At 51.6% G+C, this 27,810-nt stretch overlaps 10 protein-coding genes across 10 annotated transcripts; 6 read left to right on the plus strand and 4 right to left on the minus strand.

Moving 5' to 3' along the window:
- Nucleotides 1-1,807: 1,807 nt before the first annotated feature.
- On the minus strand, nucleotides 1,808-3,767 carry PpBr36_00770 (uncharacterized protein; the record flags this gene model as incomplete). The annotated part of the gene is made up of 3 exons (XM_029887960.1): nucleotides 1,808-2,655; nucleotides 2,718-3,018; nucleotides 3,102-3,767. The coding sequence occupies 3 exons, from the start codon at nucleotides 3,765-3,767 to the stop codon at nucleotides 1,808-1,810; spliced, it is 1,815 nt and encodes a 604-aa protein (XP_029751679.1).
- Nucleotides 3,768-7,840: 4,073 nt separating this feature from the next.
- Nucleotides 7,841-10,219, plus strand: PpBr36_00771 (uncharacterized protein; the record flags this gene model as incomplete). The annotated part of the gene is made up of 5 exons (XM_029887961.1): nucleotides 7,841-9,227; nucleotides 9,300-9,323; nucleotides 9,399-9,581; nucleotides 9,654-9,866; nucleotides 9,945-10,219. 5 exons carry the CDS (start codon nucleotides 7,841-7,843, stop codon nucleotides 10,217-10,219), a joined length of 2,082 nt encoding a protein of 693 aa, XP_029751680.1.
- A 328-nt stretch (nucleotides 10,220-10,547) lies between these two features.
- PpBr36_00772 (uncharacterized protein) lies at nucleotides 10,548-11,318 on the minus strand (the record flags this gene model as incomplete). Its single annotated transcript, XM_029887962.1, has 2 exons — nucleotides 10,548-10,888; nucleotides 10,964-11,318. 2 exons carry the CDS (start codon nucleotides 11,316-11,318, stop codon nucleotides 10,548-10,550), a joined length of 696 nt encoding a protein of 231 aa, XP_029751681.1.
- A 945-nt stretch (nucleotides 11,319-12,263) lies between these two features.
- Nucleotides 12,264-13,874, plus strand: PpBr36_00773 (uncharacterized protein; the record flags this gene model as incomplete). Its single annotated transcript, XM_029887963.1, has 1 exon — nucleotides 12,264-13,874. One exon carries the CDS (start codon nucleotides 12,264-12,266, stop codon nucleotides 13,872-13,874), a length of 1,611 nt encoding a protein of 536 aa, XP_029751682.1.
- Nucleotides 13,875-14,364: 490 nt separating this feature from the next.
- Nucleotides 14,365-16,009, minus strand: PpBr36_00774 (uncharacterized protein; the record flags this gene model as incomplete). Its single annotated transcript, XM_029887964.1, has 3 exons — nucleotides 14,365-14,621; nucleotides 14,778-15,068; nucleotides 15,784-16,009. 3 exons carry the CDS (start codon nucleotides 16,007-16,009, stop codon nucleotides 14,365-14,367), a joined length of 774 nt encoding a protein of 257 aa, XP_029751675.1.
- Nucleotides 16,010-16,639: 630 nt separating this feature from the next.
- Nucleotides 16,640-18,268, plus strand: PpBr36_00775 (uncharacterized protein; the record flags this gene model as incomplete). The annotated part of the gene is made up of 3 exons (XM_029887965.1): nucleotides 16,640-17,209; nucleotides 17,276-17,877; nucleotides 17,944-18,268. The coding sequence occupies 3 exons, from the start codon at nucleotides 16,640-16,642 to the stop codon at nucleotides 18,266-18,268; spliced, it is 1,497 nt and encodes a 498-aa protein (XP_029751676.1).
- A 2,616-nt stretch (nucleotides 18,269-20,884) lies between these two features.
- Nucleotides 20,885-22,336, plus strand: PpBr36_00776 (uncharacterized protein; the record flags this gene model as incomplete). Its single annotated transcript, XM_029887966.1, has 1 exon — nucleotides 20,885-22,336. The coding sequence occupies one exon, from the start codon at nucleotides 20,885-20,887 to the stop codon at nucleotides 22,334-22,336; it is 1,452 nt and encodes a 483-aa protein (XP_029751677.1).
- Nucleotides 22,337-23,573: 1,237 nt separating this feature from the next.
- PpBr36_00777 (uncharacterized protein) lies at nucleotides 23,574-24,730 on the plus strand (the record flags this gene model as incomplete). The annotated part of the gene is made up of 4 exons (XM_029887967.1): nucleotides 23,574-23,727; nucleotides 23,883-23,975; nucleotides 24,089-24,114; nucleotides 24,203-24,730. Exons 1-4 carry the CDS (start codon nucleotides 23,583-23,585, stop codon nucleotides 24,728-24,730), a joined length of 792 nt encoding a protein of 263 aa, XP_029751678.1. The 5' UTR covers nucleotides 23,574-23,582.
- Nucleotides 24,731-25,082: 352 nt separating this feature from the next.
- PpBr36_00778 (uncharacterized protein) lies at nucleotides 25,083-25,481 on the minus strand (the record flags this gene model as incomplete). Its single annotated transcript, XM_029887968.1, has 2 exons — nucleotides 25,083-25,208; nucleotides 25,287-25,481. The coding sequence occupies 2 exons, from the start codon at nucleotides 25,479-25,481 to the stop codon at nucleotides 25,083-25,085; spliced, it is 321 nt and encodes a 106-aa protein (XP_029751673.1).
- Nucleotides 25,482-26,105: 624 nt separating this feature from the next.
- On the plus strand, nucleotides 26,106-27,551 carry PpBr36_00779 (uncharacterized protein; the record flags this gene model as incomplete). Its single annotated transcript, XM_029887969.1, has 3 exons — nucleotides 26,106-26,214; nucleotides 26,335-26,884; nucleotides 27,233-27,551. 3 exons carry the CDS (start codon nucleotides 26,106-26,108, stop codon nucleotides 27,549-27,551), a joined length of 978 nt encoding a protein of 325 aa, XP_029751674.1.
- Between the last annotated feature and the right edge of the window lie 259 nt (nucleotides 27,552-27,810).

Genomic DNA, 27,810 nt, shown 5'->3' on the forward strand with positions numbered 1-27,810 from the left:
TCGCCACAATACTAAGGCGAAAAAAAAGTAAGTAAACATTGGTAAAGAGGCAAAGGCTAGAAGATCAGACGAAAAGAAGCGACGACAGCTGCTACTCTTATGGTTCGCCGCGGAGCAAGGGAAGGGAGGAGGGGACGGCTAGGGCTACTCGGGTCTGCAACGAACCTCAGCAGACAAGGGCCTATCCAGATTGGCTGGACCAACCTTGGGCCTTGGGGTAGCTCACCCAATGTCTCTCTTTCTCCTCATCAAACGCACTATAGCCCTGGCAACCTGGCGAGGGAGCTTCCATGATCGGCATCTGGGGAAAGGAGTTTTTTTTTTTTTTTTGCCGTGTCCAAGACAAGTCAGCGTAGTACTCGGTCTTGTTTGGGCAATGAGTGTGGTACGAGATGCGGGATGAGGAGAAGAATTGGAACTGGGGTCAGCTTGTGACGTAAGGCAATTCCAGTGTGATGGAATGCTAGTGCATGCCGAGACCCGAGTGCATGCCATCAACCAAGGCAAAGCGGGCACACTAGATGCAATCGTGAATCGATTCAGTCATAAGATTGATGGAAGAGAAGGGAAAGAGCGGACAGGCAACAGACGTGCAGGGTAACAGTAATTTTGGGGTACTAGGTAGCATAGTCAATTCTGTATCACTCTTTCTTTTGATTTCTTTAATCCGTTGGGCATCAAGGAGCTTCACCGAGGTGTCCGAAATTACAGAAATAAATGTGGAGATCAAGGTTATCAGGACGAGTGAATAAATGTAGAAGACCAAATCCCAGCATGCTGGGACCAGCGCCAATCCCAGTTGATTATAAACGTCCACCGAGCCCATCGGCTAGTGCATTGGGTCTTTGCATTCACCGAAAGTTGGAGTAAACAAAGCTAACCTATGTTGCGGGGAAAAGCAACAGAAGCCCCAATTGGCAAGTGGTACCGTATGATTTGCTGTGGTAAATGAGGGAGTGGGTGGGTGTTTGTGCCGTGTGGATGAATGGGATGCGGGTTACACTACTATAGCTAGCTAGCTTTAGGGAGGAGACCAAATTAAAACCTTTCGTTTTCTGGTACCGTAGCCGTTTGGTGGCGCTTAATATCTCTTGGACGACCCGATCGACAAAGACGTTGTACTGTACTATGGTAGTCACTGTCGGCAGGCATCATTGCATGAAAAAGAACGATATATGCACCGCCCTGCAATGCGCCGGTTCTCTCATCGGCCCGATCAGGCAAGCAAGTAAACAACAACAGTAGAAAAAAGTCAGCCACAAAAAATTACCATAAAGAACAACAAAACACTTCCATTGGAGGTGGCTTGATGTTGTCCTGGAAGTTCGTGTTGGATGATGCTGCCCAGATGTCGAGCTGAAGGCAATGATGGCGTTGATTTTCTGGGTCAACAAAGAAACGTCGTTCGGTTACGAAAGCTGAGGAAAAAAAAAAAAAAAAAAAAAAAAAAAAAAACAATGCTTGCCTATGACGTCGGGTTTCTCGAGATGCCGTGCCAAGACAAGCAAGTAGTCACGTGTACCGCGCACGCTTAAGGGTAGTCAAGTTCTGGCCCCTGGATGCGTCTTGACCAGACCAACCATTAGGGTCCAATATACGACACTAGTTCTAGGTACAAAGACAGTCTCACACCGCCGAGTTAGTCCAGAAAGCACTCTTTGAATCATACATATATGACTGTTGTATGTAATGTAGAGTAAGTACCGTAGTAATGCTAATTCTGTTCATGTTATATGCAACCTCTCCGGCAAGTAGCCCGACATAGAAAATAAATATATATATATATATAAAAAAAAAAAAAAACTCGCTAATGTCCTGCACTTCTCCCAGCGCCTCCTGCCCCCAATGCAGCGTTCGTTTTCGTTCCCTGTTCCGCATCAAACAGCGTCCTTCCTCCCTTGCCATCCTCACCCCTCCCTGAAATCAGTAAGGTGGCATCCTCATCCTCGTCCTCACTCGCGCTGGCGCTGTTGCCCCCTGCTCCGTCGCCGGCGCCGGCACGTTGGTCCCCATGTACCGTCGCGCGGGCGTCCTCCCTCATCCGTGTGATCTTGATGTAGTTGTAGGCGCCGATGGCCCCGATAGTGACCACCAGTCCAGATATGTTGATTATGGTAAGCGTGTCCCCAAACACCAGGGATGCCGCCGAAATTGTCACCACCTCCTTGAAGATGCCCGCGATGGAGAGCGTCACTACCGAAGTCCGCTGCAGCAGGGCGAACTCGGACACAGTCATAGCAAAGGCAATGGCTCCGGGGAAGATAAGAATAGCAGGCGCCGCCAGCGCGCCTTTAGCGGCCGCAAGCGCCTTGAAACCCTCAAATAGCTCCCCGAGGCCCTCGACGAACACGGCGATGGTGAAGAGCGTCAGGAACATGATGGGCGCGAGAAAAAAGATGCTCGAGAAGGGGTTCGACGTTGCCGGGTTGCGCAGAAGCAGGATCTGCGTGAGAGCCCAGCGGAAGCCCGAGAAGAACGCTGCCGAGATGACCAGGAAGAACCCTCCCAATTTGAACTCGACTTCGCCAGCGACCATCATGACAACGCCGGCCGTCATGGTGGCTATAATGGCTACCAGGCGCCACGTGGGAGCCTCGAGGCGGAAAAGAAAGGCAAACATGAGCACGAATGCCAGAGACGAGGATTTACACATTGCTGTAGCATGTTAGCCGGGAATCTCGTTTATACAAGGGTTCTTCGATGAATGCGTGACTTACTATAAAATGTCAAGGTGATGAATCGTAAACTTGTGTTTCCCAATCCAATATCCAACCCCGTGGCCGCTCCGCACGGCCCGATCCGTGTCAAGTAGAACCACTTAGTCATGATGGGTCTTTCAGGCTCGGATTCATGTCTCGATTGGCCCATATCGGATTTGTATCCGTTGCGTGGCCTTAATGAAGGGAAAAAGTATAAAACCAAGCTCGAGAGAGCGAACTGGATCACCATGTGGAGCGATGTTGTAAACATGGGGAAGCGGAAATCGAGTTCTTTGGAATCGAACATCCACTTATTGTACTGTAGTTGACAACGTCATGTTAGCGGAGTGAGCCGTAGCCCGCCTATGGGGTATGTTGTGGCCGAGGTTACGAGTTACGAACAATTGAAATACCCAACGAGAAGAGGTACCACAGCCCAATGAGCACGGCGTTAATGACGAGATTGCGCATGACGTTTTTATCCGCCTCACGTTTCTCCTCCTCGGATATAGTACCGCCCCGGACTATCCTCTGGTCGAATTGAGTGTTCCTTCTCCTCTTATCCCGCTTGCGTTCCTTGTGTTTCCTAGTCAGGCCGGCCTCCTCATCATCGTGCAGATCCTCGTCCGAGATGCCGCTATCGTCGTCGTCGTCCGTGTCCATCCGTCTTCCACTCTGAATTTCGGTATCCCTGTCGTCCGCAACCCCATGCAGCTTTCGATCGTCCGGACCCCGACTCCGAGTAGTCGGGCTGGTATGCGTGCTCCTCCGCCGCCGATGCCCTTGCGGGGCGGCCATTGACTCCATCTCGAACTCCTCGATGCGACGCACGCGGTCCGAACCTGCGGGGGCGGCGAAAGAGGTTGTGTTTGCGGGCGACGGCGTGCTCGAGGATCGTGAGGGTGTGGCGAGTGCGGACGAGGTGTTGGACGACAATGAATCTTGTTGGTTTGTCGGTAGTAGTTGAGGCAACGTTTGACCCGGCCGCTGAGATGCTGATGAAGGAGATGGTGCGGAGGAGGACGATGAGGACGAAGCACCGGCAACGACGCCCAAACGGGAGTTCATGGTCCTTTTGACGGGTTCCGAAGAGTGGGGAGAGGTAGGTACCTCGGGTTTTAGAAACACAGAAAAACTAAAAAAGAAAATTAGGCAGACCGCTTCGCTGATCACATTGTTATGACCCGACGAACCAGGTGTTGCCTAGGAAAAAAAGAACCTTGGCGAGTTCTGGATTGGGGGTTAGACTGTGCGGGCTACCTGGCACTGACACTGGCGCAAATGCACTTTTCCGCGCGGGCATTGTTCGTCGGGGTTGAAGATGGACGTGTTGTTTGCTGAGTTAACTGTTCCTTGTTGCCGTATTGCTGCCGTGTGGAGCATCAGGAGTTAATTCAAGCCAATCAATCCCCCTTACTTGTTTTGGTAAGGCCCCTGCGGATTTGGGAGCTAATAATGCTGTGCATGCGTGGTCACCTAAAGGTACCTGTGGATTGGGGATTGGGCCAAGAAAGGGGTCCGCCAGTTCCGTGTGCCGATAACCCAAGTAATTGGTGCTTGGGCTGCAGCAAGCAAGCAAGTGGACGAGTCATCAGGGGTTATGCTGGGTGATAAAGAATTGAGCCCTGGAAACCGTGGTTGTTGGCCTTATTCTTCCCAGGGTTTACTTAGTAAGGGATTTTGCTTGTTGGGTGATTCTGCGGTTTGTATTGATCTTTTCTTTTCCGCGGTAGGGTCATCGTATTTCTTCCATCCAGACCTAAAAGGGACCTGAGGTCATAAAAGTCCAAGGGTCGCGCCATGCGAACACTAATTACTGTACTCTTCAAAGGAACGGCGCCCCAGACTGGAGAAATGCTAAGTAAAGTGATCTAGCTGACCGCCCGATTCGGAATTTCGCATTTCCTTGCACTAGTCTAGGGCCAGCCTGGCGCGGTCAAGATTGAGGCCCAATATCAACGCCTTCAAGACCAGTGTGACTTCACATATCGTGTTGTCCATGCTACAGGATGAAAACCAAAAGACCCTGCTTTCGATTATACGTCGGACAAGACCCTTTACTAAACGTATTGTTGGACCCCTGTGGTAGTGCCACCGGACATGTATGCGTTTCGCTACTTTTATATCATACTTCGTAAACGGTTAATATTAAATCCAAGATATGTTCGGATATGAAACAAGCCAGGTAAATTATTCAAAGCCCACGATGATGAAAGCGGCGTTGCGAGCAAAATTACCAGCTGCCACGACCGGTACAGAAGTTGGTGAAGTGGGTGGCAAAAAAAAAAAAAAAAAAAAAAAAAAAGCCTAGCCTGGTGAAGAATCGTTGTCTGATGGATACGGAGGAACCAACTATGCAGAAAATCAACAGCCATGTATCAAATTTGATGGCACAAAGTATCTGACGAGACACTTTGCCGGTAGCCAGAATCTCCAGTTTAAAATCATCGACCTTAATGTTAGTAAAATTACTATATCTCGTCGCAACGGTCACCTGATACGATGGCTAGGTAGAAGTTTTTTATTGGGATCGGACCTACGACGACACCATGCCGTCACCACAGCACTTTTTGGACCCAATTACCCACCTCATCTACTACGTGGTCTGCCTTCGTCAAATTGCCAAGGCACGTTAGGAACGTTCACTATTGTGCCTCCTACCAAAATAAGGATGTAACTTACTGACAGCCAGTCGGGTGGGGCTTCCGCACCTCCCGGTAGGTGGTTGTCAACAAACCAGAAATCCCATCTCTCAGACCTTTGTTCTTCCATAAAATTCTCGGATCCATTATTTTCACTTTGCTTACATACAGTCAAATTAACACGCGTATACGCGCCCCCCAAGAGTTGCCGAAACACTATGAGTAGTATGGCAGCTTATACCCCGCGTGGAACCCATGGGTGCGGTCCAATTACTGTCCAACCAGTTTAAATTCTTCTCAATAAATGTCTATCCTATTTGGGGAATTGTCTTCATTTTTGCTGGTCACAGTCAGCACCTTTTCGCCGTATCCCCACCTTTTGTCCTGCATGACGACTACCTACTACAGTGGGTGACCCAGAAGTGGACATGCCCCTAAAGTGGACACCCTCCCGAAGAACTGCCATGAAAACAACGAACATGCAATTAATCGTTTTTCCGCAGTAAATCGCAATAAAACCTATATTTATTAATTCGCAAAAAGCTCCTTTACATTATAATCCAAAAATAAAACCGTAAATCCCTGGTCCTAATCCTAATTTCGGTGTTATTGCCGGATTTTAACCTCTATAGCCGCCCTTTTTTAATCCAGGCCGTAAACCGCTTCCTATATACCGGTTTATTTATAAAAAAAGTTTTGGGTTTCGCGGCGCACGCGTTTTTTAGGTGCAGGTTTGAAAATTTTAATTTTTTCGTTTAACCGTTTGTTTTCGGAAATGAAATTCGCGATTTAAATAATTTAATAATCCATAATTTTGGATATTTTTTGTACAAAATTAACCAAATTTTTTTTTACATTCGCCCAACCGGTTTATTATTTGTATAACCTGCTTTTTAATATTTTGGGAAGTTTTTGGGGTCCCGAAAATAACGTTGGCCATATTTTAATCCGAATTACGGTTAAAAATCGTTATTTAAATAATTTTTAGGTTAGGATTTACTATTTAATCCGGAATTAATATTTAAAGGGGTATTGCCGGCCAAATCCCGGTTTTGCGGAAACCGGAAATTACGTTACAAACCGATAAACCGGTTGCAAAAACGTTTTAATAAACGGTAAAAAACCGTTTTCGTTATTTAAACGTAATAATATTTAACGACGTAAAAAATTTTATATATTACCGGTAATAGGTTTTAATAAAATTAAAAATAAAAACATTTAACGGTTAAGTGAAATGTAAATTGTAAATAGGTAAATATTCGAGGAAAACCCTGTTTTTAAACGTTTTAAATATAAATTTAATTAATTAATGCGTTAAAATTTAATCCAATACTAATAACCGCCATTTTATATTAATATTTGGTTTCGTTTTAGGTAAAAAAACCTGTTTTAACCATTTAAAAACGATTTTAAAATTAAATTAGCCCGTGGGAGTCGAATTGTACGTTTAATTTTTAATATTAGGTGGAAATTACTGCGTTTGTAAAATATTACCCGTTTGGATTACGGTTGGGGTAAATTTTTTTTTTTTTGCAATTACCGCCTCGATAATCGACGCCCAAATGGTATTTAACGTGTGTATAATTTTAATTTAATTCCGGCGTTTTACGAAAAATAAACCGTATATTTTTCCGGCCGTTATATCGCTTTATTGGAAACCGTATTTGTCCATATTTACAATATATTTGGGTTTAATTTCGAATTCGGTAATTATTTGTTAGTATTAATTATAAAACGCCCGGATCGAATTGGCCGTGGTTTTTTTAACTCGCACACCTTCCAAAAAAATCCCGGATTTGGTTTTAATATTTTTATTACGGCGTAAAAAACCGGCCAACTAACGTTTACCGAAAGCGTTTACGCGTTTTTTCGGCGGTATTAAAAAAAAAGCGAAATTTTTAATTATTTGGTGCGTGGGCGCCTTTTTAGCGAATTTTTCGATTTCGATCCAGCGGTTAACGAATTTTTCCTATTCGTTAAAAAATAGTTAATACGGTTTATGGGTTTGTTTTCGATCGAAAACGCCGTTAAGGCGACGCATAAGGGTGGTTTTTGGCACGGCCCACTGCGCGGCCGCTTTATTTTTCGAAATGCCTGATTTTACGGTTTTAACCGCTTGGGTAAGCCTAAACTCCAAATCTTTCGGCATTACGGCTTTTTTCGGTTTCAAAAACGCGTTATTTGCGGTGCGTTGTCGCGTTGAAGTAGGTGGGTTGTGTTAAGGATGCTAGAAATTGCTAACAAAACAGGTGTCCACTTCAGGTGCATGTCCACTTGTGGGTCACCCACTGTACTTATTAACCTCAGATCCCTACCTCAGGTACCAAGGTAAAGTGGTCAGCCTAGGCTAAATCTAGAAAGAGTGCGAGCAGCCATAGATATATTCGTCCCGCAGCTTGCCCACTCTGTGTATTTCGCTTCCCAATCTCTGCTCTCTCACTAAAACGGTCCTATCGCCGTCGCTTCATTGCCATTATCACAATCATCACCACCGCCGCCATGTCCGCCACAGCCGGCCAGACCGGTGGCCAGACGGAGACGATGCGGCACCGCTCCGGCGGCTACCTGCCCATCGAAAACTACGGCATCATCGGCAACATGCACACATGCGCTCTGGCCGGCATGGACGGTAGCATAGACTTCATGTGTTGGCCCGACTTTGACTCGCCCTCGGTCTTCTGCCGTTTGCTGGATAAAGACAAGGGTGGCTACTTCTCCATCGCCCCGCCCTCGTCTCTGCCCTGCACTACCAAGCAGCAGTATCTGCCGTCCAGCAACATCCTGCAGACGCGCTACATCCATGAGGACGGTGTCGTTGACCTCGTCGACTTCTTCCCTCGCCCAAAGCACAACGCTGTCGTGGCCAGGACCCCAACCCAGACTGCCTACCGTGAGATGACCACCGTCCCCGACGAGCTCAAGAAATGGCTGGTCAGGAGAATCGAGTGCATCCGCGGCCGGCTGGAGCTCGACGTAGAGGTCTTTCCGGCTTTTGGGTACGCCAAGGAGCCGCACGTCACCGAGGTCGTGGAGTCGATGCAGGGTCATGGCGACGGGCACTCCCAGAGCAAAACGGTAACGTTTCATAGCAGCAACTTGAAGCTGCAGTTGGATGTGACGATGGACTGCGGGGATGGTGATTATGGCGGCGGCGGCGGCAAAAATGCACATGTGGCATGCCCCGTGGTGGCCTTCAAAAAGGTCAAGCAACCAGGTATGCTGAGCGAGGGCGTCGTTGCCCGCGTCACCCTTACCGAAGGTCAGGCCGTCTCCTTTGTGTTGCGTGAGGATAAACCCAACCACGTGACGGAAAATATCACGACGGCAGTTGTGGACGCCCAGCAACACAGCACGCAGAGCTACTGGTACAACTGGATCTCAAAGTCTAAGTACCGGGGCAGGTGGCGCGAGGTGGTCAGCCGGAGCCTTATGATCCTGAAGCTGCTTACCTACGAGCCGACGGGCGCGATAGTGGCCGCGCCGACCTTTTCGATACCAGAAGACATTGGTGGCGTGCGCAATTGGGACTACCGGTTCTCGTGGGTCCGCGACTCGAGCTTTACCATCTACATCCTGCTACGCCTTGGATATAAGGAGGAGGCCGACGCGTACATGGAATTCATTAGCGAGCGGATACTCAAGTCTCGCGCTCCGGATGGCGGTCTGCCCATTATGTTCACAATCAGGGGCGAGACCGAGATTCCCGAGTTAGAGCTAAGCCACCTGGATGGATATCGCGGGAGCAAGCCCGTGCGGATCGGGAACGGAGCTGCATTCCACCACCAGTTCGATATCTATGGTGAACTGATGGATGCAATCTATCTAAACAACAAGTATGGCAAGCCGGCCACATGGGATCAGTGGGTTGCGGTGCGGAAACTCTTGGGTGAGTCTGCGGGTTGAGAACTGGATCTTCTATATTTTGTTAGTCGTTTGCTGACCTTTATGGGCGTGCTAGATTATGTCTTGACCATCATGCATGGTAAGGTTCCCGTACATTGCCCAGGCACAGGGCCAGAGACTCTTGTAGCTTGCTAACCATTGATCACTATAATAGAACCGGACATGTCGATATGGGAAGTGCGCAACAACAAGCAGAATTTTGTCTATTCCAAAGTCATGTTGTGGGTAGCTTTCGACAGGGGCTTGCGCCTGGCCGAAAAGCGCATGTTCCCGTGTCCCAACCGAAACAAGTGGCTCGAGGCTCGCGATTCTCTGTACGAGGAAATCATGGAGAAAGGTGAGAGACTTACTGTGTAAACATCTCGTCCAATCATTGCACGAAATCTTCGCTAAACCAACAAACCCAAAGGCTACAACACCCAGATGAAATCCTTCATTCAAAGCTACGAGAATAATACAATGATCGACTCGTCCATCCTCATTGCCCCGCTCGTCTTCTTTATTTCGCCGAGTGACCCGCGGTTCATCAACACCATGGAACGCATCTTGCTTCCGCCGGAGAAGGGCGGCCTGACGAGCACAGGGCTGGTGTATCGCTACGACACCGAACTCTCCGATGACGGTAAAGTTTCCAGCCATTTCTCTTTATATCCTAGCAGAGCTGCTGTGGCTAATTAGAACAACCCCACCATCCCAACAGGCGTAGGCGGCAGAGAGGGCGCATTCAGCATGTGCACTTTCTGGCTGGTGGAGGCCATGACACGAGCGGGCGTCTACGAGCCCAAGTACATTGTACGCGCCATCAACCTCTTTGAGAACATGCTGAGCTTCAGCAACCACCTCTGCATGTTCAGCGAGGAGATTGCAAGGTCGGGTGAGCAGCTGGGTAACACTCCCCAGGCATTTAGCCACTTGGCCCTGATCAGTGCTGCCTTCAACTTGGATCGAGCCACCGAGTTCCAAATGAGGCATTGATGCAGGATCAGTTTGGAGCCGACAGAACTCCAGGTGAAAAAAAAAAAATAAAGATAAAAAAAAAAGCTGCAGCTTGGACATCGGACATAGGTTACCGATGAACAGGCTACAGGAGACATGTCTCATGATGGTGCGGTGATGTGACTTGTTAGATTTAACCTGCCCCTGAAGCGAAACCCAAAATCAAATGTGAACCCCAGACGCCGTCGCTGTGCATGCCTGAAATATGTCGAATGCCCTCTAGGAGCCAGTAGGCCCGCAGAAAAAAGCCCACAGAAAAAAAAAAAAAAAATCCTCCTGCCATCTAAGCCTCTCGTACGGTTCAACCTCATGGATCAACGGCCATGGCGCTAGCAGTCACGTCACCCGCGGGTGTTGCGCTGCTGCCGCCCATCTCAAAGTCCATATCCCCATCACCTAATGAGCTGAGACCAGAACTTGAGGGCCTGGATCCGGACTCGTGCTGCGGTGGGGACGGCGGCGGCGTCATGACGTTGCTCTTCTTCCTGTGCTCTGACCAGCTCTGTATCGTATCGAAGTTGCCGCCCTCGACGAGAACTTCGCCATGCTCGTTGGGTTTTCCTAGCAACGTCCCCTGGAACTTTGAATCGTCACCCGTTTTGCTGTGTTTCTGTTTGAGTGCTGCAGATGTTTTCATCAGCAACGTTCCTGCATTTATAGATGGTGTACAAACACCCCGCTCCCCATCATACCGTAAAAAAAGAAAAGAAAAAAAAAACATACCAGTAAGCCAATCAGCCGGCGCTTCGGCGTCGCCATCAGCAACGATCCTCCTGATCTCGGCGTTCCTCGCACCCGCAAACCAGTCGATAAAGTCCTGGACGGTCTGGACATCGTCGTCCTCCGGTGCAAGGGCGCCGACATCCTCGAGAGCCATGCGGATCTCGGCCAGGCCGGGCGCGACGTCGTCGGTGGTGTGCTGAGCGGCGGCGCGGCACAGGGCCAGCAGGTAGTTGGCGGCCAGGTCGGTGAGGGAGTCGAGCACGGCCGGGCGCGTGCAGTGGTAGCCCGTCGCGCGCAGGATCTGCAGGACGCTGGGGCGCAGGAGGGCGTGGAACAGCGTTGCCGGTGGTGTCATGGCTAGTTTCTGAGCAAACGGCTATTTGCTTTGCGGCGGTTGGTTATTGGGTTGGTTTTGAAAGTGGTGGTGGCATGTTCGGGGAACCGCTGTTGGGAGGGTTTGATGTTGTGATCAGGGTGTGCGCAAGGTTCCTGAATGCGCGGGTGGGAGGTGTTCGGAGGTCGAAGCTTCTTGAGCTCAAAGGTGCATTGGGGTGGACCCTGGTTCAAAGGTGCCAAGCGAAGCAGTACTTAAGATCAAAAGCCAATCAAAGGAGCATCTGGTTACCACCTACAATTACCCTCAGTCTACAACTTAATTTAACAAGATGACTCCGACTGGCTACAAACTGATAATACGAACAGATAGGATGGAACAGACACTCGGTGTAAATGGCAAATTTTTGACCTGCTTGATTTGACGGTTTCTTCCATGTTCTGTATTTAATCTTCTGGTGAATAAATCTTCCTCTCCATGACAATCTAATTTACCATTAGAGATCCGACGCGACGCGCGTGCCCCACTGCACTTTATTCTCTCTGTTGCGGACTGCATCGCATTGACGACCACCAAATCTGCGTCATATCATCCTGCATCTGCAAGTCTCAACCTTGAATTACACACCACCAACTCGACATTTTCGCAATTTAGCTACATCGAACGCGACTCGCCTGGTCAACGCCGCAAACACCGGAAAGGCAAATGAGTGCATATGCAGTAGCATCAATATCCAGATCAAGAGCCGCTCATGTTGGAGTATAAAATAAGGCAGTCGCTTCCACCCTGAGGTGACTCCTTGGGACAAGCTCTTCTCATCTTCCCCATCACATTGTTGCCGTATTGCAAACTTCGTTACGCAAACAACAACAACAACAACAAAAAACCACTACCGTCAGACGCGGTCGTGCAATCCAAGGCACTGGTTCGCATCGGAAAACTTGCATCGACTCGACCACAACCACAATGGATCAACCATCGCAGACTCCTGTGCCTGCTAAGCCAAAGCTGAAGCTAAAAGTGAGCAGCTCATCGGGAATCCCGACTGTCACCTCTGCTACCACTCCGACCGCTCATAATGGCAACTTTGCGACTCCCACTGTGACCGACTCGCCCGCTACTGCGAGCAAATCTAAAATCAAGTTCAAGGTCGGCACCAAGTCTCAACCAGCTACCCCAGCCACAGAGATCAGCCAACCAGCCTATCCCTCAGACAAGCCGGCTGCTTCCACATCGGCGCCGAAACTCCCTGTGAAGACCAAGGCTGGCCGCGTCACCAAACCGAGCGCAAAGAAGCGGGCTAAGGACGACGCTCTTAGTGACGATGAAGTCGCCCTCCCACAATCAGTGAAGCGCATCAAACTCAACCCCAAGACCCCCACGTCGCCTGCCGTCAAGGTCAAGGTCAAGAACAAGGGTCACGTCCCTGTACGCCCCAACGGAGATGGTTACGATTCGGAGCTGGAGGGCCGCGAAGTCGACCCAGTCGTGGAGGAGCAATGTATCCTGCGGTACGAAGGCGGCGTCGAGGAGGACCTCGAATACCTCACGCAGATGATCGAACAGGGCCGCATTGGACCGCCGACCGGAGCCAATCTGAACAACAAAGATAAAGCCGCGGCACAATTTGGACTGAAGTGGCTCCCGGGGACAGATAACAGGCGCGCTGTCGTGCGTATTCGCAGCAACATTTACGCCGCCGTGTTACTGGATCTCCCCACTATTACTGAAAGCATGAAAAGCTTCAACAAGAAGGATTTTATGAAGTCGGCAGATATCTGCCAGATGTTGCTGATCTATAAAAAAGTCAAGGACGAGGGCGAGGCAAAAACGGCGCCGCTGCCGGCTATTACTAGGGATAAGGAGCACAAGTGGCCGCACGGACTTACGCCGCCGTTGCATGACGTCTACAACCGTCGCTTCCGTAAGCGGCTATCCAAGAAGGAAATTGAAGACAAGGAGGCCGAGCTCAGGCGTCTCCAAGCTGCCGATGAGGCGGCTGTATCTACTCGCTACGAGATCGTGACCATCGGTGAAGATGGACGTCCAGAAAGTCCCGAGCACGACGACGAGCAGGACGCCGAGGGTGAGGAGGATGACGTCGACCCGATGCTCGAGCGGGGTGGCGACGAGGACGATAATCTGGACCTCGAAGCCGAGTTCTTCGAGGCGCTGGTACAAGAGGAGCAGCGGGGAATGGGTGGTGACGAGGCGCCCGAGGATGACGCCGTGGCCGAAACGCCTGCTCCAACCCAGACTGAAGCTGCAACACCCGCGGAGGAATCTGGCGACGACGAAGACGGGGAGGATGCCGACAGTGGCGAAGAAGGTGATGACGCCGCCGAGGCCGAGGCTGCAGAGAAGGAGGACGAGGACGAGGAGATTGCCAACGCTCGTGCAGCCATCGAGCAGATCAAGGCCAAGATATTATCCGTGCAGGCCCCCATTCTCAAGGCGAGACTTCAGCAGTCGCTCAAGAGCGCAGAGAAGCAGTTGGAAAGCCTGCTTGCCGAGCGGGCCGCCGCCGCCGAGGGCTCCGAGGACGAGGACGGAGGCGATGTGTCAGAGGAGGACTAAGGGTGAGGGTCAAGACGAAGTATTCTGTATATTGTTAACTGGCAACAAGCAAGCGAACTGGACTGGGAAGGACTGCGGCAAGGTACAAGCATGTTTTCATCAACCACGCATGGTGGATCAGCGTACATACGGAGTAAATGGTTGTACTAGACGGCCCGGCTGTGGACACTGGATATGATAGCGACCTGCATTCATCGAGGCTCACCCTCTTTACAATACCTTAATGAGATAAAATGAAAAGAGAAATCAATTAATAAACAATGAAAGATGGTCCTATTTCAGCACCCCCAATGTTTGCTAAGAAGGCACCAAATCCAAATATACGGATGCTCTATTGACATGATAATACAACAGTAATAAACTTTTGCATGATAGTACAGAAGGAGCAATGTAGTCACCCCGACGAACGAACCAGGCAACCTCCAGGGCAAAAGACTAGCCTTTTTGGGGCAAATGAACACCGCCCAACAAACCCGGCCTCGTCTCAACCTCACATGGACCTGAGGTAGTTGTTTTCCCTGATCTTTGCCTTGCGCTCCTTGCGCATGGCCGACCGGAGCGCCTCGCGCGTCTGGGCGGCCTCGACGGCGGACTCGACCGAGCCGTCCTCGGCGCCGGGCAGGTTGATGGACTGCTGCTGCACGGGGATCTTGGGGGCCAGTGCGGACAGGTCTCCGGATGCGAGGAGCTGGGCCTCGAGGGCGCGCTGCTTCTTGGCTGCCAAGCGACGCTGCTTTTTTGATTTTGCTGCGATGGGGGGTTTTGTTGATGGTTAGTTGGCTTGTCTTCATTTTTTTTTCTCCCCCTTCTCTTTTCGAGGGATATAAGTCGCAAAGCAGTCCAAATGAAGAAAGAAAGCGGTAAAAATGTGTGTGTGTGTGTGTGAGACCGTTACAAACGTACAGAATTCATCCGCTCCGGCATCCGCGTCGACGGTAGCCGCCTTCTTGGTCACGCTGATGCAGTTCCACAGCCAAGCAGGGTATGCATCGTCGGCCAGTGCGACGGGGTCGGACCGGTCCTTGAAGTAGTTGAGACCCTTGAGGATGGTGCCCTTGGGGCAGGAAGACAAGACCGGAGTTGCGTTCGCTGCAGTCTCGGCGGGCGCTTCTGATGCTGGTGCCGCATCAGTGGCCGGTGATGGGGCGGCGGCGGCAGCATTCAGAGGTCGCAGCGTGGTTGTGAATGATCGAGCTATCGGTAATGTCCTGTGCGGCAAGCGGGCCGCCTGACGGAGACACGTCCTGCATATCATCGTGTCGTTTGAGGCCGTGGGCCGTGGGTGTTGTCAGTTGGGGCGTAAAGAGTGTGTATGGGTGTTGTGGTGAGGTCAAGTGCCGAGCGGAGTTTGGGAAGCTCCAGCGTGCAAAGTCGCGTTAGGGGAAATTTTTGACGGCGCGGCGATTGGGTCTGTTCGGCTCAAAGCGGGACCCGGCTCCGTGTCCGGCATGAAATTCAACCTCCGATTCAAAATGATTAATTCTAACATTAATTGCACTACATTCAATCCAATGGTTTGCTCTCATTGGTTTTGGAGCACTTTTCATCATGTGGAAAGATAGCACTGTTGGTCTGCACACGTTATAATCACTTGCAATCACTCAAATGCGCTCCTTAGAACCGAATCGCTATTCCTTGTCTATCTAGGTAGGGACAAAGCGTATTCAATTGCAGAAATTCCCTTCCTATTCCATAGTAAATCAGACCACATCCTTATGCGCTCTTCTCCTGTTTCTCAATGTAGTTTTGTTGCTCGAATAGGTAGCCCTTGACCCTTGCTGTCTTAAGCTGCTGTAGATATCTCTCTGCAAAACGCAATTGCACAGTTAGTAGCCGAGAAACATACCTAGCATCAGGCCTTCGGAGAAGCTTTCTATCATGCGTGCATATGGGAAACAGCTCAACATACCTCTGAGGTGACCGCACTTTTCCAAGTGGTTGACGCCCTCCTTGTAGTAGCACTTGCCGAGCTCCTCGCGGATCAGCCGACCCATCATGACCTGCACCCACTGCTCGCGGACAATGGCGTCCTGCGCCGCCTTGAGCGCCTTGTTGTCGTCGTAGTCAACGCCGTCAAAGGTCGGCGCCACCTTGGGCTTCTTGGCCAGGAACGCGGCGGATTCGGGCGTCGGCATCGTGTTGGTGCTGATTGGCGACTCGACGAATGAAGAACAATAAATTCCTGGTGCAGAAAAAAAGCTGCGCTAAGGCTCGACGTGAACGGTCTCAATTGGGCTCGTCCGGGAGGTGCAAGGTCGTCGAGCGGACTGGTGGTGCTGTTACCGGCGGCGACGTTGGCTATGATGCCGATTGATCCAACTTGGTAGAGCTTCATGATGTCTGTGCACGATGCTCTGCTTCCGATTAGATAATCAACTCCATAAGTTCAGGGTAGGTAAGACAGTCGGTGAAGCGTTTGAGCCAGGGTGTGATCGGCTATTAAAGCAGTTCCCTGCATGAGGGACCAAACGTGCATGGAAGCCCCGCTTTCCGACCACCCTCGCGACTTGGTTGCATGGGAATTGGAGCTCACCGCGCCTGAGAAAAAAAAAAAAAGGGTGGGCAGAATTTTTTTTTTCTCGCCTCCGTGTGCTACAAAAGCCTAGGTCGCGCAGAGTTTCGCAACTTCCCTCCTCCTCTTTCCTTCATAACTTCTGTCTTACTTTGTCCTACCCTCGTCTCTTCCGTTTCCCTGTTTTGCGACAAAGAGCCCTTTGAAACCGGATAGATTCATACTCGAGGAACTTTTTACACTATTAATCATAATGGGCAAGGTTAAGGAGTCCAAGAAGGCCACCAAGGCGGCGCCTGCCGTCAAGAGTGCTGGCGTGACCAAGCCATCGCAGACCAGCAGCGCCAAGTCCAAGAAGATTGCAAAGGACATCGCCGTCAAGGCTACCAAGAAGGACAAGAAGAAGAAGGTCGAGGTCTCGTCCGACTCTGACAGCGATAGCGATGCGTCGGACTCATCTTCTGACTCCGATTCCGACTCCGAGTCTGAGGTTGAGGAGAAGAAGCCTGCCAAGGCCGCCACCAGCGGCAAGACCAAGAAGGCTGCTAAGGCCGAGTCCTCCGACTCTGACTCTTCCTCCGAGTCTGAGGCCGACAGCAGCGACTCTTCTGACAGCGAGTCCGATGCCAAGCCCGCTCCCAAGGAAAAGGCTTCCACCAACGGCGACAAGAAGGCCGCTGCCAAGAAGGTAGAGAAGTCGGAGTCCTCTGACTCTGATGAGGACTCTGATGAGGACTCTGACTCCGACTCATCTGATTCGGATGAGAGCGATTCTGATGCCAAGGCCAAGCCGGCTAAGACTGAGAAGGCTAAGAAGGAAGAGGTACGAATATATACTGTGCCTTCCGATAAAAATAACATCCGCTAACATTACTCCACTTATTTACAGGCTGATTCCGACTCCGACTCCGACTCTGATTCCGACGAGGACTCTGACAGCTCTGGGTCTGACTCCTCAGATGATGAAGAGGAGGAGAAGCCGGCCAAGACCGAGGCTCCCTCCAAGAAGCGCAAGGCTGAGGAAGATGAGGAGGCTCCTGCTAAGAAGACCAAGACCGAGGAGTCTGACAAGCCCTCAACACTGTTCGTTGGCAACTTGAGCTGGAACGTCGACGATGCCATGCTGGCCGAGGAGTTCAAGTTCTGTGGTACAGTCACCAGTGCTCGTGTCATTACCGACAGGGAGTCTGGCAGGTCCAAGGGCTTCGGCTATGTTGACTTTGCCACCCCTGAGGAGGCCGAGAAGGCTCACGGCGAGAAGCAGGGTGCTTTCATCGACGGCCGTGAGATCAAGGTCGACTTCTCTACTGGCAAGGCCACCAACAGCAACGACGCTGCAGGGGCTCGTGCCAAGAAGTACGGTGACACCGTTAGCCCCGAGAGTGACACCCTCTTTGTTGGCAACCTACCCTTCGACGCCGACGAGGATAGCGTTGGCGCTTTCTTCAGCGAGGTCGCCGAGGTGAAGAGTCTTCGCCTGCCTACTGAGCAGTAAGTAACCCGCACGATACACATGCACATTCGCCTTGCAGGTGCTCATAACTAACCCATATATAGGGAGACTGGTCGTCGCAAGGGCTTCGGCTATGTTACATTCAACTCTATTGAGGACGCCAAGAGTGCTTTCGAGCAGCTCAACGGCCAGTCCATCAACGGCCGTAACTGTCGCCTGGACTACTCTACCCCCAGGCCTCCTCGTGAGGATGGTGGTTTCGGCGGCCGTGGTGGTGGTCGTGGTGGCTTCGGTGGTCGCGGCGGTGGCCGTGGTGGCTTTGGAGGTCGTGGTGGTGGCGGTCGTGGTGGTGGCCGCGGTGGTGGCCGTGGCGGCTTCGGTGGCAGCCGCGGCGGTGGTGGATTCCAGGGCAAGAAGATCACGTTTTAAACGTGTTCGCCGCACACAGTTACCCAGAGGGCTTCAGTTCACACCTAGTGTGGGCTTAGTTGGTTGTCGGATTCGCAATGTCCTAGCCCTCTTGAGGGCCGGGTCACTGAGGGATTACAGTCCGCCGACACCTTTTGAGGTGTCGGCGGCAGAACGATACACCCGAGGGCTTGATACTATCTGTGGGATTTTGGCTCCATGCGAGACAAATTGGCTGGCTTCTTCAACAAAAGGCTCTCCTCGAAGCGCTTGTCGCCCAGAGGCAATGATGGGTTCCCTTGTTACTGTGGGCTCTTGATTGGCGAGGCTGGTACGAAACCTCTCGACAAGTGCTGTAAATCCTGCTAAGGGTTCATGCATCTTCGATTAGGTGGACCACGCTTCCGGTTCATGTCGGCTTGTTGGTTCGAGGGTGTCTTGATACCTCAACTCTCACACAGCTGGGGGTTTCGCACATTGGGTGCGTGTCCACTTGGACGTCCATTTACGGATGGATGGTTCAGAATTCCGCTGTCTTTCTGTGCTATCTAATTCCCGGCCTGTCAGTTTCCCGGATTCGTTCTCTGGTTCTGTTTGATACCTCGTCGTCCACTGTCCTGGTTTCCAGCCGGTAAGTAGAACGCTTGCGCATTATTTCGTAGTTAATATGGGTTTTTACATATTTTAAAAGGCGTTGGGTGTGTAATAAAAGTCTTTACTTATGAGCTCACTCGTGGATCTGCATTATGCTGTGCGTGACATTGCGATACTGCAAGACAAACTTAAAGCAGTCAGTTTTCTGATGGCGTGCCAAGTGGCAGCCATCATGATGCACCGCTTCTGCTAGCTCATAATAGTGGGTCCATGGTGGATGGAACTTGCGTAGGCATATATGCGTTTGTTTGCTTTTGCTAGCCTTGCATCTATCAGATTTTCCTTGTCGTGTAACGCGGTTAACCATCTCTCTTGAATATGCATGCTTGGTAAGGTGCTCTGAATCCCAAGTTTCCTGTCCAAGTTTGCGAAATTCAAGATTTCCGTGTTCGGATTTTATCGTGCTCTTGTACCTTGTCAAAATGTCATTTTCATCCTTTGCTTGACTCCTCGTTCTTGGCCACCACCTCAGTTCGTCTCAATCAGGTTGACACAAGTGTAATGGGGTGCGCCTGATTCCAAAGTCATCCGCCTGACCACTCAGCAGGGCACAGCACCACAGCCTCTTCGTCTTGCACATTCCCCGCATTTGCCAGCTGATTCGATGGAGCAAGGGGATCCCCCCTCCGGGCCGCAAGACAAGGACTTGCCGTCCATTTTTTTACCAGATTTGACCCTACCTGCAATGCCAATATTTGTTTGATTAATACTATTCCAGTGCAAGACGCGTTCTCAACAAAACAAAACAAAAAATAGACAATCCAGGTCACGAGGGCGTTTGGGGGTCGCGAGAAAAGGGGCGGAAGATGTCAGGAGTGACTATGGCGTCGCAACACTCTTTATCCATTTAGTCTAATGATTGAATGTAGGTGAAACAATTGACCATCATTGACAGAACTACATCCATCCTTCGTGCAGCTTTGAGGTCCTTGATCTATACTGGTCTAGTCAAAGCCACTCTTTCACGGCAGCAAAAAAAAAAAAAAGAAACGAAAAAAAAATCAAAGCAAGCTCAAACTTGCTCAGCAGACAATCGAAGGGACAGCAGATGAACGGACGGACGACCCTGTGCCTGGAACCAGTGGTTGTCCCACACAAACGTGGGTTTGGCGGGTTGAACAAGCCGCTGGACGAAGAGCGGATCCCCAGACGGATGTCCTTGTCCCACTCAGTCACTTCACTGGTTACTGATGGATGATGCATCGACCCATCGCTTGGCTCCATCCATCACACACCGTCTTTAACGTCGTAAACGGGCTTGACGGCTCCAAAAAGTTTACCCACTTTCCCGCACCCCGTCAAGATTTGAATCCAGACACCTGCATATTTCTTGGTAGCCACTCCCCGGTAGTAGTGCATACCGCTCCTTCGTGCGCCGCAGGAAACCAAACAGGACGGCCCCGGACAAAGAAACAACAAAGCTCAGCAGAGGGGCAGCTGGCCAACCACAGGCTAACCAGCCCATCCATCCCTTGACTTGGGAGCGATTTAGCCTCTGCATTGCCTGCCTCTTGTACTTGGTTATGCGCTCGCATCAATCTCCCTGTACCATTCCATTACCTTCATAATTTCTTCTCTTTTTTTATCATCTTTAATTTTGCAGAGTTGTTTGCATGTTTATGCCAGGACGACAGTGCTATCAAAAGAAAGCCTCGGTTTTTTCTGGGAATAGATCAGACCAGACTAGGACTGATTTCCCCGCTTACGTACCAACAGACCCCAGTCGATCACGTCGTTACCGTTGCGATAAGGCGCTGAACGAACGGACTCTGCGCGGGGCTTCTATCGACAATCAACAAAGATCCCTGCATAGGCGGAGGTCAAAGCCCAACATCTTGCCGTTTCGCTCTCTTTTGTGCTTTTACCAGCCACCGGTGGAAAACCAACTTGTCTGATTCATTAATCCTCTTCTGCTCTCACCAGTCTTTTGTTTTCATTTGCTCAGTTCTCCGCCATCTGTAATTCCGCTGGTTGTTTATCGGAATGGATTACTTCGACAGCCAAGGGCGACGGCCTGATGACGCCACCGTCCCATGCACCGACCCGATGATCAACTCCGATATGAGGACAACCGCAAATGCGGGCAACAATCCCATGAATAACAACACAGTAGAAGCGTCCTCACAGAGGCGTCGTAATGATGGTCAGTTCGCACAAGGGAGCGGATGCGAAAGGCTACCTGCCCCGCCCACTCGCAACAACTCACCGCTGACGGGCCAAGCTTCAGAATCTTGGGTCGAGATCGCCTCACAGCCATCGTCGTCGTCGCTTTCATCTATCGGCGACGAGATCATCACAACCGGTCTGCGCGTCCATCGTCGCCGACATCAACCACACAACCGCCAACCCCATAGCCAAACTAACAACAGAAGCACCATGCCGCAGTCGTATCTGGTCAGCCACACCGCTGCACGGGGCAACACAAGTAGCCAGGAGGACATCGGCACAGAGAGCGAGTCGGATACATCCCCCTTGCACTTGGGGTCCCGGCAGCAGACAGCCACGACCGCGGAGAATCCCTCATCAGGTTACGACGACGACGATGACGATTCGGGCGACGAGAATGCCACTGCGCTGGGACGGCCTGCCCCACCGGTCTTCAGGCCGCAGCCAAATGCCTTCTCACACCCTCCCAGCCACCTCACCCATAGGCACTCGACGCCCTCGTATTCTAGCAGTAGTTTGAACCCGCACGAGCGCGTCTCGGGCTACCGGAGTAGGCGGTCGTCGTACTCGCGGGGCTCGCACCAACGGCCAAACTTCATGTCGCCCAGCTACAGGGAAGACAACGATGCGGCACTGCGGGCGTCTCTGACAACGCTGTTGTCTTGCGCCGCCGCGGCGCGGGCGTTGCCCAAGCGCAACGGCGAGCCTGAGGCTGTAGTCGCAGGCCCTTCGTCCAACGCGGCTGCTCTGCAGCCGGTGGGGCTGCGGCTCGTGCCCGAGGCAGAGCTCATGCGCGGCCCGGACGTGTCTCCACGAACGACGCCTCCCCCGGAGCCCTCAAAGGCGCAGGCGCAGGCACAGCCTTCGGTGACGCGTACGCCGTCGTCAACATCAGAGCGCAGCGCTGACAAGGTCAGCAAGCGATCGCAAAAGTCGGCATCAGGGCCTGGGAGGGCGACCAAGAAGAAGAAAACTTCTTCCGAGTCGGCTACAGATCACCTATCAGTCGCTGCGACGTACTATATCAGCCCAACTCTGATGACGTGGGTGGTCGGCGCCGGAGTGGTGGTGCTGGTGTCGGTCGTCGGGTTCGGCGCTGGCTACGTGATTGGCAGGGAGGTCGGCCGGCAGGAGGGTGCCGGTGCGATCGTTGGCGGAGTGGGCCGCAGCGGCAACGCGACGGGCTCGTGCGGGCGCGAGATTGTGCAAGGGACTGGCACGCTGAGGCGGTTCAGGTGGGGAAGCATGGGCAGGAGCGTGGTGGCCTGATGAGAGAAGTGGTGGCGGTTTCAGCTAACCAGGGCTAAAGCGACAGGCGATGCATGCATGGGATCTACATGAGGGACGACGGTATGTCAAATCTTTTTGGGGCTTGCATTTTTCATCTTCTTCTCCGAAATATGGAGCTAAGATGGAACTTTCTTCTGTTTCCTCTTTTCTCCTTTTCTTGACATCAAGTTTCCAGGACTTTTTCATATGACCGGAGGTTGCCAATATCCAACTCCCACCTCATTTTCTCTTTTTTTTTCACCTTCCTCATTTCGGTTTGCTAGAGTCTGCGGGCGTTCCTAAAGCATTGTTTTTTTTTTTTTTTTTCCCCTCATTTTGGCTTGCAGCTTGCAGCGCGTCTAAGTCGTTCCTTTTTAAGCAACAATGTTCTTAAGCGGGTTTCCTCGCCCTGGTTCTAGATCAGTTGGTTGCTCTGGGCGGCTGCTCTGTCGAATTTTTGTTATAACATCAAAGTGTGCCGCCAATGGTTAACCTTTGAGCATGCCGCTTGCTCTCTCACGGATTCTCGTTTGGGTGGATATACCTCTTGTTCGTCTTTCTGTAACGAGACCATTGTTTTCCGCATACCTAGGCAACAAGTTTTATTGGAGTGCTAACTGTCTAAGCGTTTCGCATTTTGAGTTGCCGGGGTTTTCTGGTCGCATCTTGTCACGTTGGGAGAGTTCTGTAATGGATGGAATAGATAGTAATGAACCTACCGCGACGTGTAATCTGACAGTTCTAAGTGCCTGCTAGAAGTGAGACGATATTTTCTGGTGATCTGAGGCTGATGACAACTTCATAAATATTGTATATGCTCTCGTTATTCGCCTTTGTCTGCTACTCCTATCAGCTGTTAGCAGTCACATCAACAAGAGACTCGGGCAACTCGGTGAGTTACCTATCTACCTATTTTCTTCAACCCAAGTCGGCCTTTGAGACTTTATTATACTCATTTGTACGTGCCATGATACCCTCTCAACTGAGCAAGTCTGATGTCTGCATTTTCTGAGCGGGGGGGATTTGAGGTCCACGTCCACATATCCTACCCCGCATGTATGACGATACGGGATGGATTTGCCTGAGGGCGTCTTGGTCTGAGGAATGGATTTTGCACCAGCGTTTGTTCTCTATACTGTCAGGTTAGATCTCCCCAATTCCTCTCATAACATCTTTCAATCCTCCACCAGGTCTCCTCCCGAGCTCTGTCTGAAACCTTGCCCCTCCACCGTGCCAGACACCGTCAATGTCGAAAATGCAGCAAGCAAACCGCCTCAAGCAGGCCTTTATGACAAAGAAGCCCGCCTTTGGGCTCTGGCAGATGCTGCCGGGCTCCAACATCTCGCGGGCTCTTGCCAGGACGCCGGGCATCGACTGGGTCATGGTGGACTGTGAACACGGAAACATCGACGGCAAGTCGTTTTTTTTTTTTCTTTAGGGCGGGATTCGCCAGGGAATGCCGCCGTTTCAGCAACTTCATCACATCCCCAAGGTATTGCCAGGTGCATCGCCCATGGCTGACTTCTTGATGTGGTATTGTGACTAGATGCGGCCATGCACGAGGCTGTGCCTGCCATCGCGGCCGTTGGGGTTTCCCCCATTGTGCGGATACCAGACTTTCAACCGTGGATGGTCAAACGTACGGTTTGTTTTGTTGAAAGGCAAACCACTCACTAGACGCCTTGGATATGGTCCTCATCCTCACGAGATCAGGACTACAATACACGAGGGGCTGACATGCATATGATACAGGGGCTCTTGATACTGGAGCCCATGGGGTACAGCTCAACTTTCTCTGCCCCACCCCCTTGATGATCGTTCCCCCTGTCCAATCCAGCCGACAACTAACATTCAAATATATCGCAGATCCTCGTGCCGCTGATCAGAACGGTGCAAGAGGTCAAAACTCTCGTGTCGGCGTGCAAGTTCCCGCCCGAGGGGACTCGAGGCTTCGGCTCCCCCTTCGCCATGCAGACCTTCTCGCCAACGCCGTCCATGACGACGTACCTGCAGTCTGCCAACTCGAGCCTGCTCACGATGGTGCAGATAGAGACGCGGGAGGCGCTGGAGGCGGTTGCCGAGATTGCGCCGCTCGTCGACGTCGTGCTGGTCGGGCCGTTTGACCTCGGCAACAACATCGGGCACCCGATCCTCGACGGCGTCATGAGCCAGGACCTTAGCAACGCCGTGGAGAGCGTCAGGGTCGCGGCGGAGAGGGCCGGCGTCGTGAGCGGCATCTTTTGCACGAGTCCCGAGATGGCAAGAAGCTGCGCCCAGGCTGGCTGGGGCATGATCAGCGTCGCGACAGATCTGACGGCGCTGATGGGGACGATGGAAGAGAGGGTTGCGGTTGCGAGGGGAGAGGGTAAGCCGGGAGCGAAGGGTGGATATTAAACGGCATGTTGGCGGAATTGTCATGGGAATGTGTTTGAGAGACGGATCATGTCCATGTTGTGGAGTAAGAATCAAACTTCCACTTGCATTGAGGACGCATTCATTTATAATCAGGCTGCTATCAGACACAGTGAGATTGTTCGGGCTAATATCATTCAGATGTTTCCGCTATGTTGGATGGCCGTAGGTTTTTTTTCCGGTGGCGGCGATTACAGTGTTTTGATAAAGGTGACTGTGAGATGAAGTCGAAGAATTATAAATAAATGAATAAATAAACAAACAAACAAACACATGGAATGAATTAGAGATCCAATGGCCAGCCAGTGAATGTTATTTTGGGAGATGGCACATTCTAGGCCTCCTCGGCGGCATCCATCTTGGCCTGGACCTCGTCCGGGGTGAAGCGATGCATCAGCTTCAAGGCACGGGATGAAAGCTGGGGATTCTCCTCTGGCGCATCAGCCTTGCTGACGTGAATCTTGCCGATAGTCCAGTCAGTCAAGTTTCAGGCGAGATGTGGTAGTAAACATGGAAAATGAACATGCATCCGACTTACAACGGGAACGTCAAAGTCATAGAGGTCTCTCCATGACTTGGCTTCGGGCTTAACAATGTCGACCTCGCGATATACGAAAGGCCGAGCGTCCCAGACGGTGGACAGGGTGGCCTTGGCTTTTGTGCAGAGGCCGCAGTTCTCGCGCGTAAAGAGCGTGATGCGGCAGGCCTGCCAGAGACGACTTGTTGCGCGCATCGCTGGGATTTGCTCTGCTCTACTTTCTGTTTGTTTTTTGCGCGTTGGTGTTGAGAGCGGTGCTGGTTGTTCACCAATGAGCGTACTTGTGAATCCCTTCAAGGCAGGCAAGCTCAAAGCAAAATTGCGGTTCGAGTCGCTACAAGGGACCCCTGGTTCGTAGCTCCATTTGGGCTTAGCGGCATCCCTCCATCCCCGCGGCAGTGGACCCTTGTCAGCACCCAGATGCTTGCTGCCCCTCTCCAATGACGAAGTAGCACTCGAGAGATTCTGGAAGCTCTCCGAACTTTTTGGATTCGAGAGAAAAACCGAATCCGCAAAAGAGAGAGCGAGGAAACATCAAAGTGTCATTGGACTCGTTCCACTGCCAATTATTGTTTGTTATATGAGTCAAAGCTCCTTCGAGCTGCAGGTAATCAACTCAATTGCCATCGTCACTTCTCTCTCATGCGAAAAAAAAAAAAAGCGGGATTTGCCCCTTCTATCTTGAAGCACTATAAACCTACCTCAAACCAAGGTTCCTAAGCAACCAAGACACCACTGACCTGAGCATCATAAACATCTACGATCTGCATTCAACAAATTACCAACTTTGACCAGCCCCCATCTTCCAACCCACTCTCAATGGCGCTCAAGTGTGTCCATCAAGGTTGCGGCAAGACCTATGCCGACGGAGAAGAGGATGGATGCAACTATCATCCTGGTCCTCCTGTCTTCCACGAGGGACAGAAAGGTAAGCTTAAGTGATGTCTGGTCTTGCTTGGCTTTATATTTGGCTTTTTTTTTTTTTTTTTTTCTTCTCGATTTTATGGATATCATGTCTGGTCTAACCACCCCCACCTCCCAACGGCAGGCTGGAAGTGCTGCAAACCGCGCGTCTTGACCTTTGAAGAGTTCATGTCCATTCCCCCCTGTACCCAAGGCCGCCACTCCACCACGGACCTGCCCCCAAAGATTGAAAAGAAGGAAGCCCGGGAAGACGCGCCCACGCTCGCCGCCGCTGCCGCGCAACCGCCCGCAGTGCCCCGCGTCCCCGTAGCCTCCGCCACGGCAACCCCACCGGCAGAGGCGCCCGCACCGCCGCCCGAGTCGGAGGATGATGACCCGGCGCTAGAGATCCCGGACGGCAAGACTTGCAGGCGGAGGGGCTGTGGCGCAACTTATAAGAAGGGTGCCTCGAGGGAAGGGGAGCAGTGCGTCCACCACCCGGGTGTGCCCATCTTCCACGAGGGCAGCAAGGGGTACAGTTGCTGCAAGCGGCGCGTGCTTGAGTTTGACCAGTTCATGAAAATTGAGGGATGCGCGACCAAGGGTAGGCACCTGTTCGTCGGCAGCGGCGGCAAGAAGAAGGGGGCCGGCGCTAATGGTGCGGGGGATGGTGAGCAGTTGTTGGAATCGGTCAGGTGAGTCTCTTGCGGAGTACAACACACAAGTTCCTCATGTGTTGCACAGGTCTAGATTGTCATTTTTTGCCTCCTTCTTGCGATAAGACATGAGGACGGGCCATGCCAAGCACTAGACCAGCCGATCTGCCAAGCGTCCGCCGCGACACACCGACCGTCCACAACCACGGAGGCCGGTGTTACGCACGGAGGGGCGACGCAGAGACTACGCGGCTGTGCTGCGGCAAAGGCGCCAAGTCGGTCCTTCTTTTCCCTCTTGTGTTTTATACCAAGGCTTCGTGTCTGTACACTGACGTCTGTTTTTTTCGCTCCCATCTAACTTGACAAAAAAAAACCCCCCCACATTAGGCACGATTACTACCAAACTGCAACTACAGTTATCGCGTCCTTTTTCCTCAAAAAGATCGACAAGGACCGTGCAAAGATCATATTCAACACACAGTCCATCAGTCTGGATCTGCCAACCGCAGACACCACGCGCTACCGGACGGAGGTGCCTCTCTACGCAGCCGTGGACCCGGAAAAGTCGACGTATAAGATCTTGGGCACCAAGCTCGAGGTGAACCTGGTCAAGGCAGATGTTGCGTCTTGGCCGGTGCTCAGGAGCGACGAGAGGCACACGGGTGAGATACTACAGGTCGGCAGGGCGGGGAGTGTTGCCCGGTGAATTTTCTTGACGAGCCAGGCTGTAGGGTGGCGCTTGGAGAAGGGGGCGGCAGAAAGAAAATCTATCGGCCGGGTGGGTAAAAAGTCATTGACCTCGCGCCAAGCCGTTGAGGCGGTAGAAGTTGCGTTGCCGGCATTGAGGACGGAGCGCTAAATAACGGCCTAAGCTAAACGGCGACTAGTCGCCAAGAGCCCTTTCTTTCTTTAATTTTTTAAGTGGTCGAAAATCTGGTTGAGGGGTGACTAAAAAAATGAAAAAA

Source organism: Pyricularia pennisetigena, chromosome 2 (assembly GCF_004337985.1).
Source record: "Pyricularia pennisetigena strain Br36 chromosome 2, whole genome shotgun sequence".
Taxonomy (NCBI): domain Eukaryota; kingdom Fungi; phylum Ascomycota; class Sordariomycetes; order Magnaporthales; family Pyriculariaceae; genus Pyricularia; species Pyricularia pennisetigena.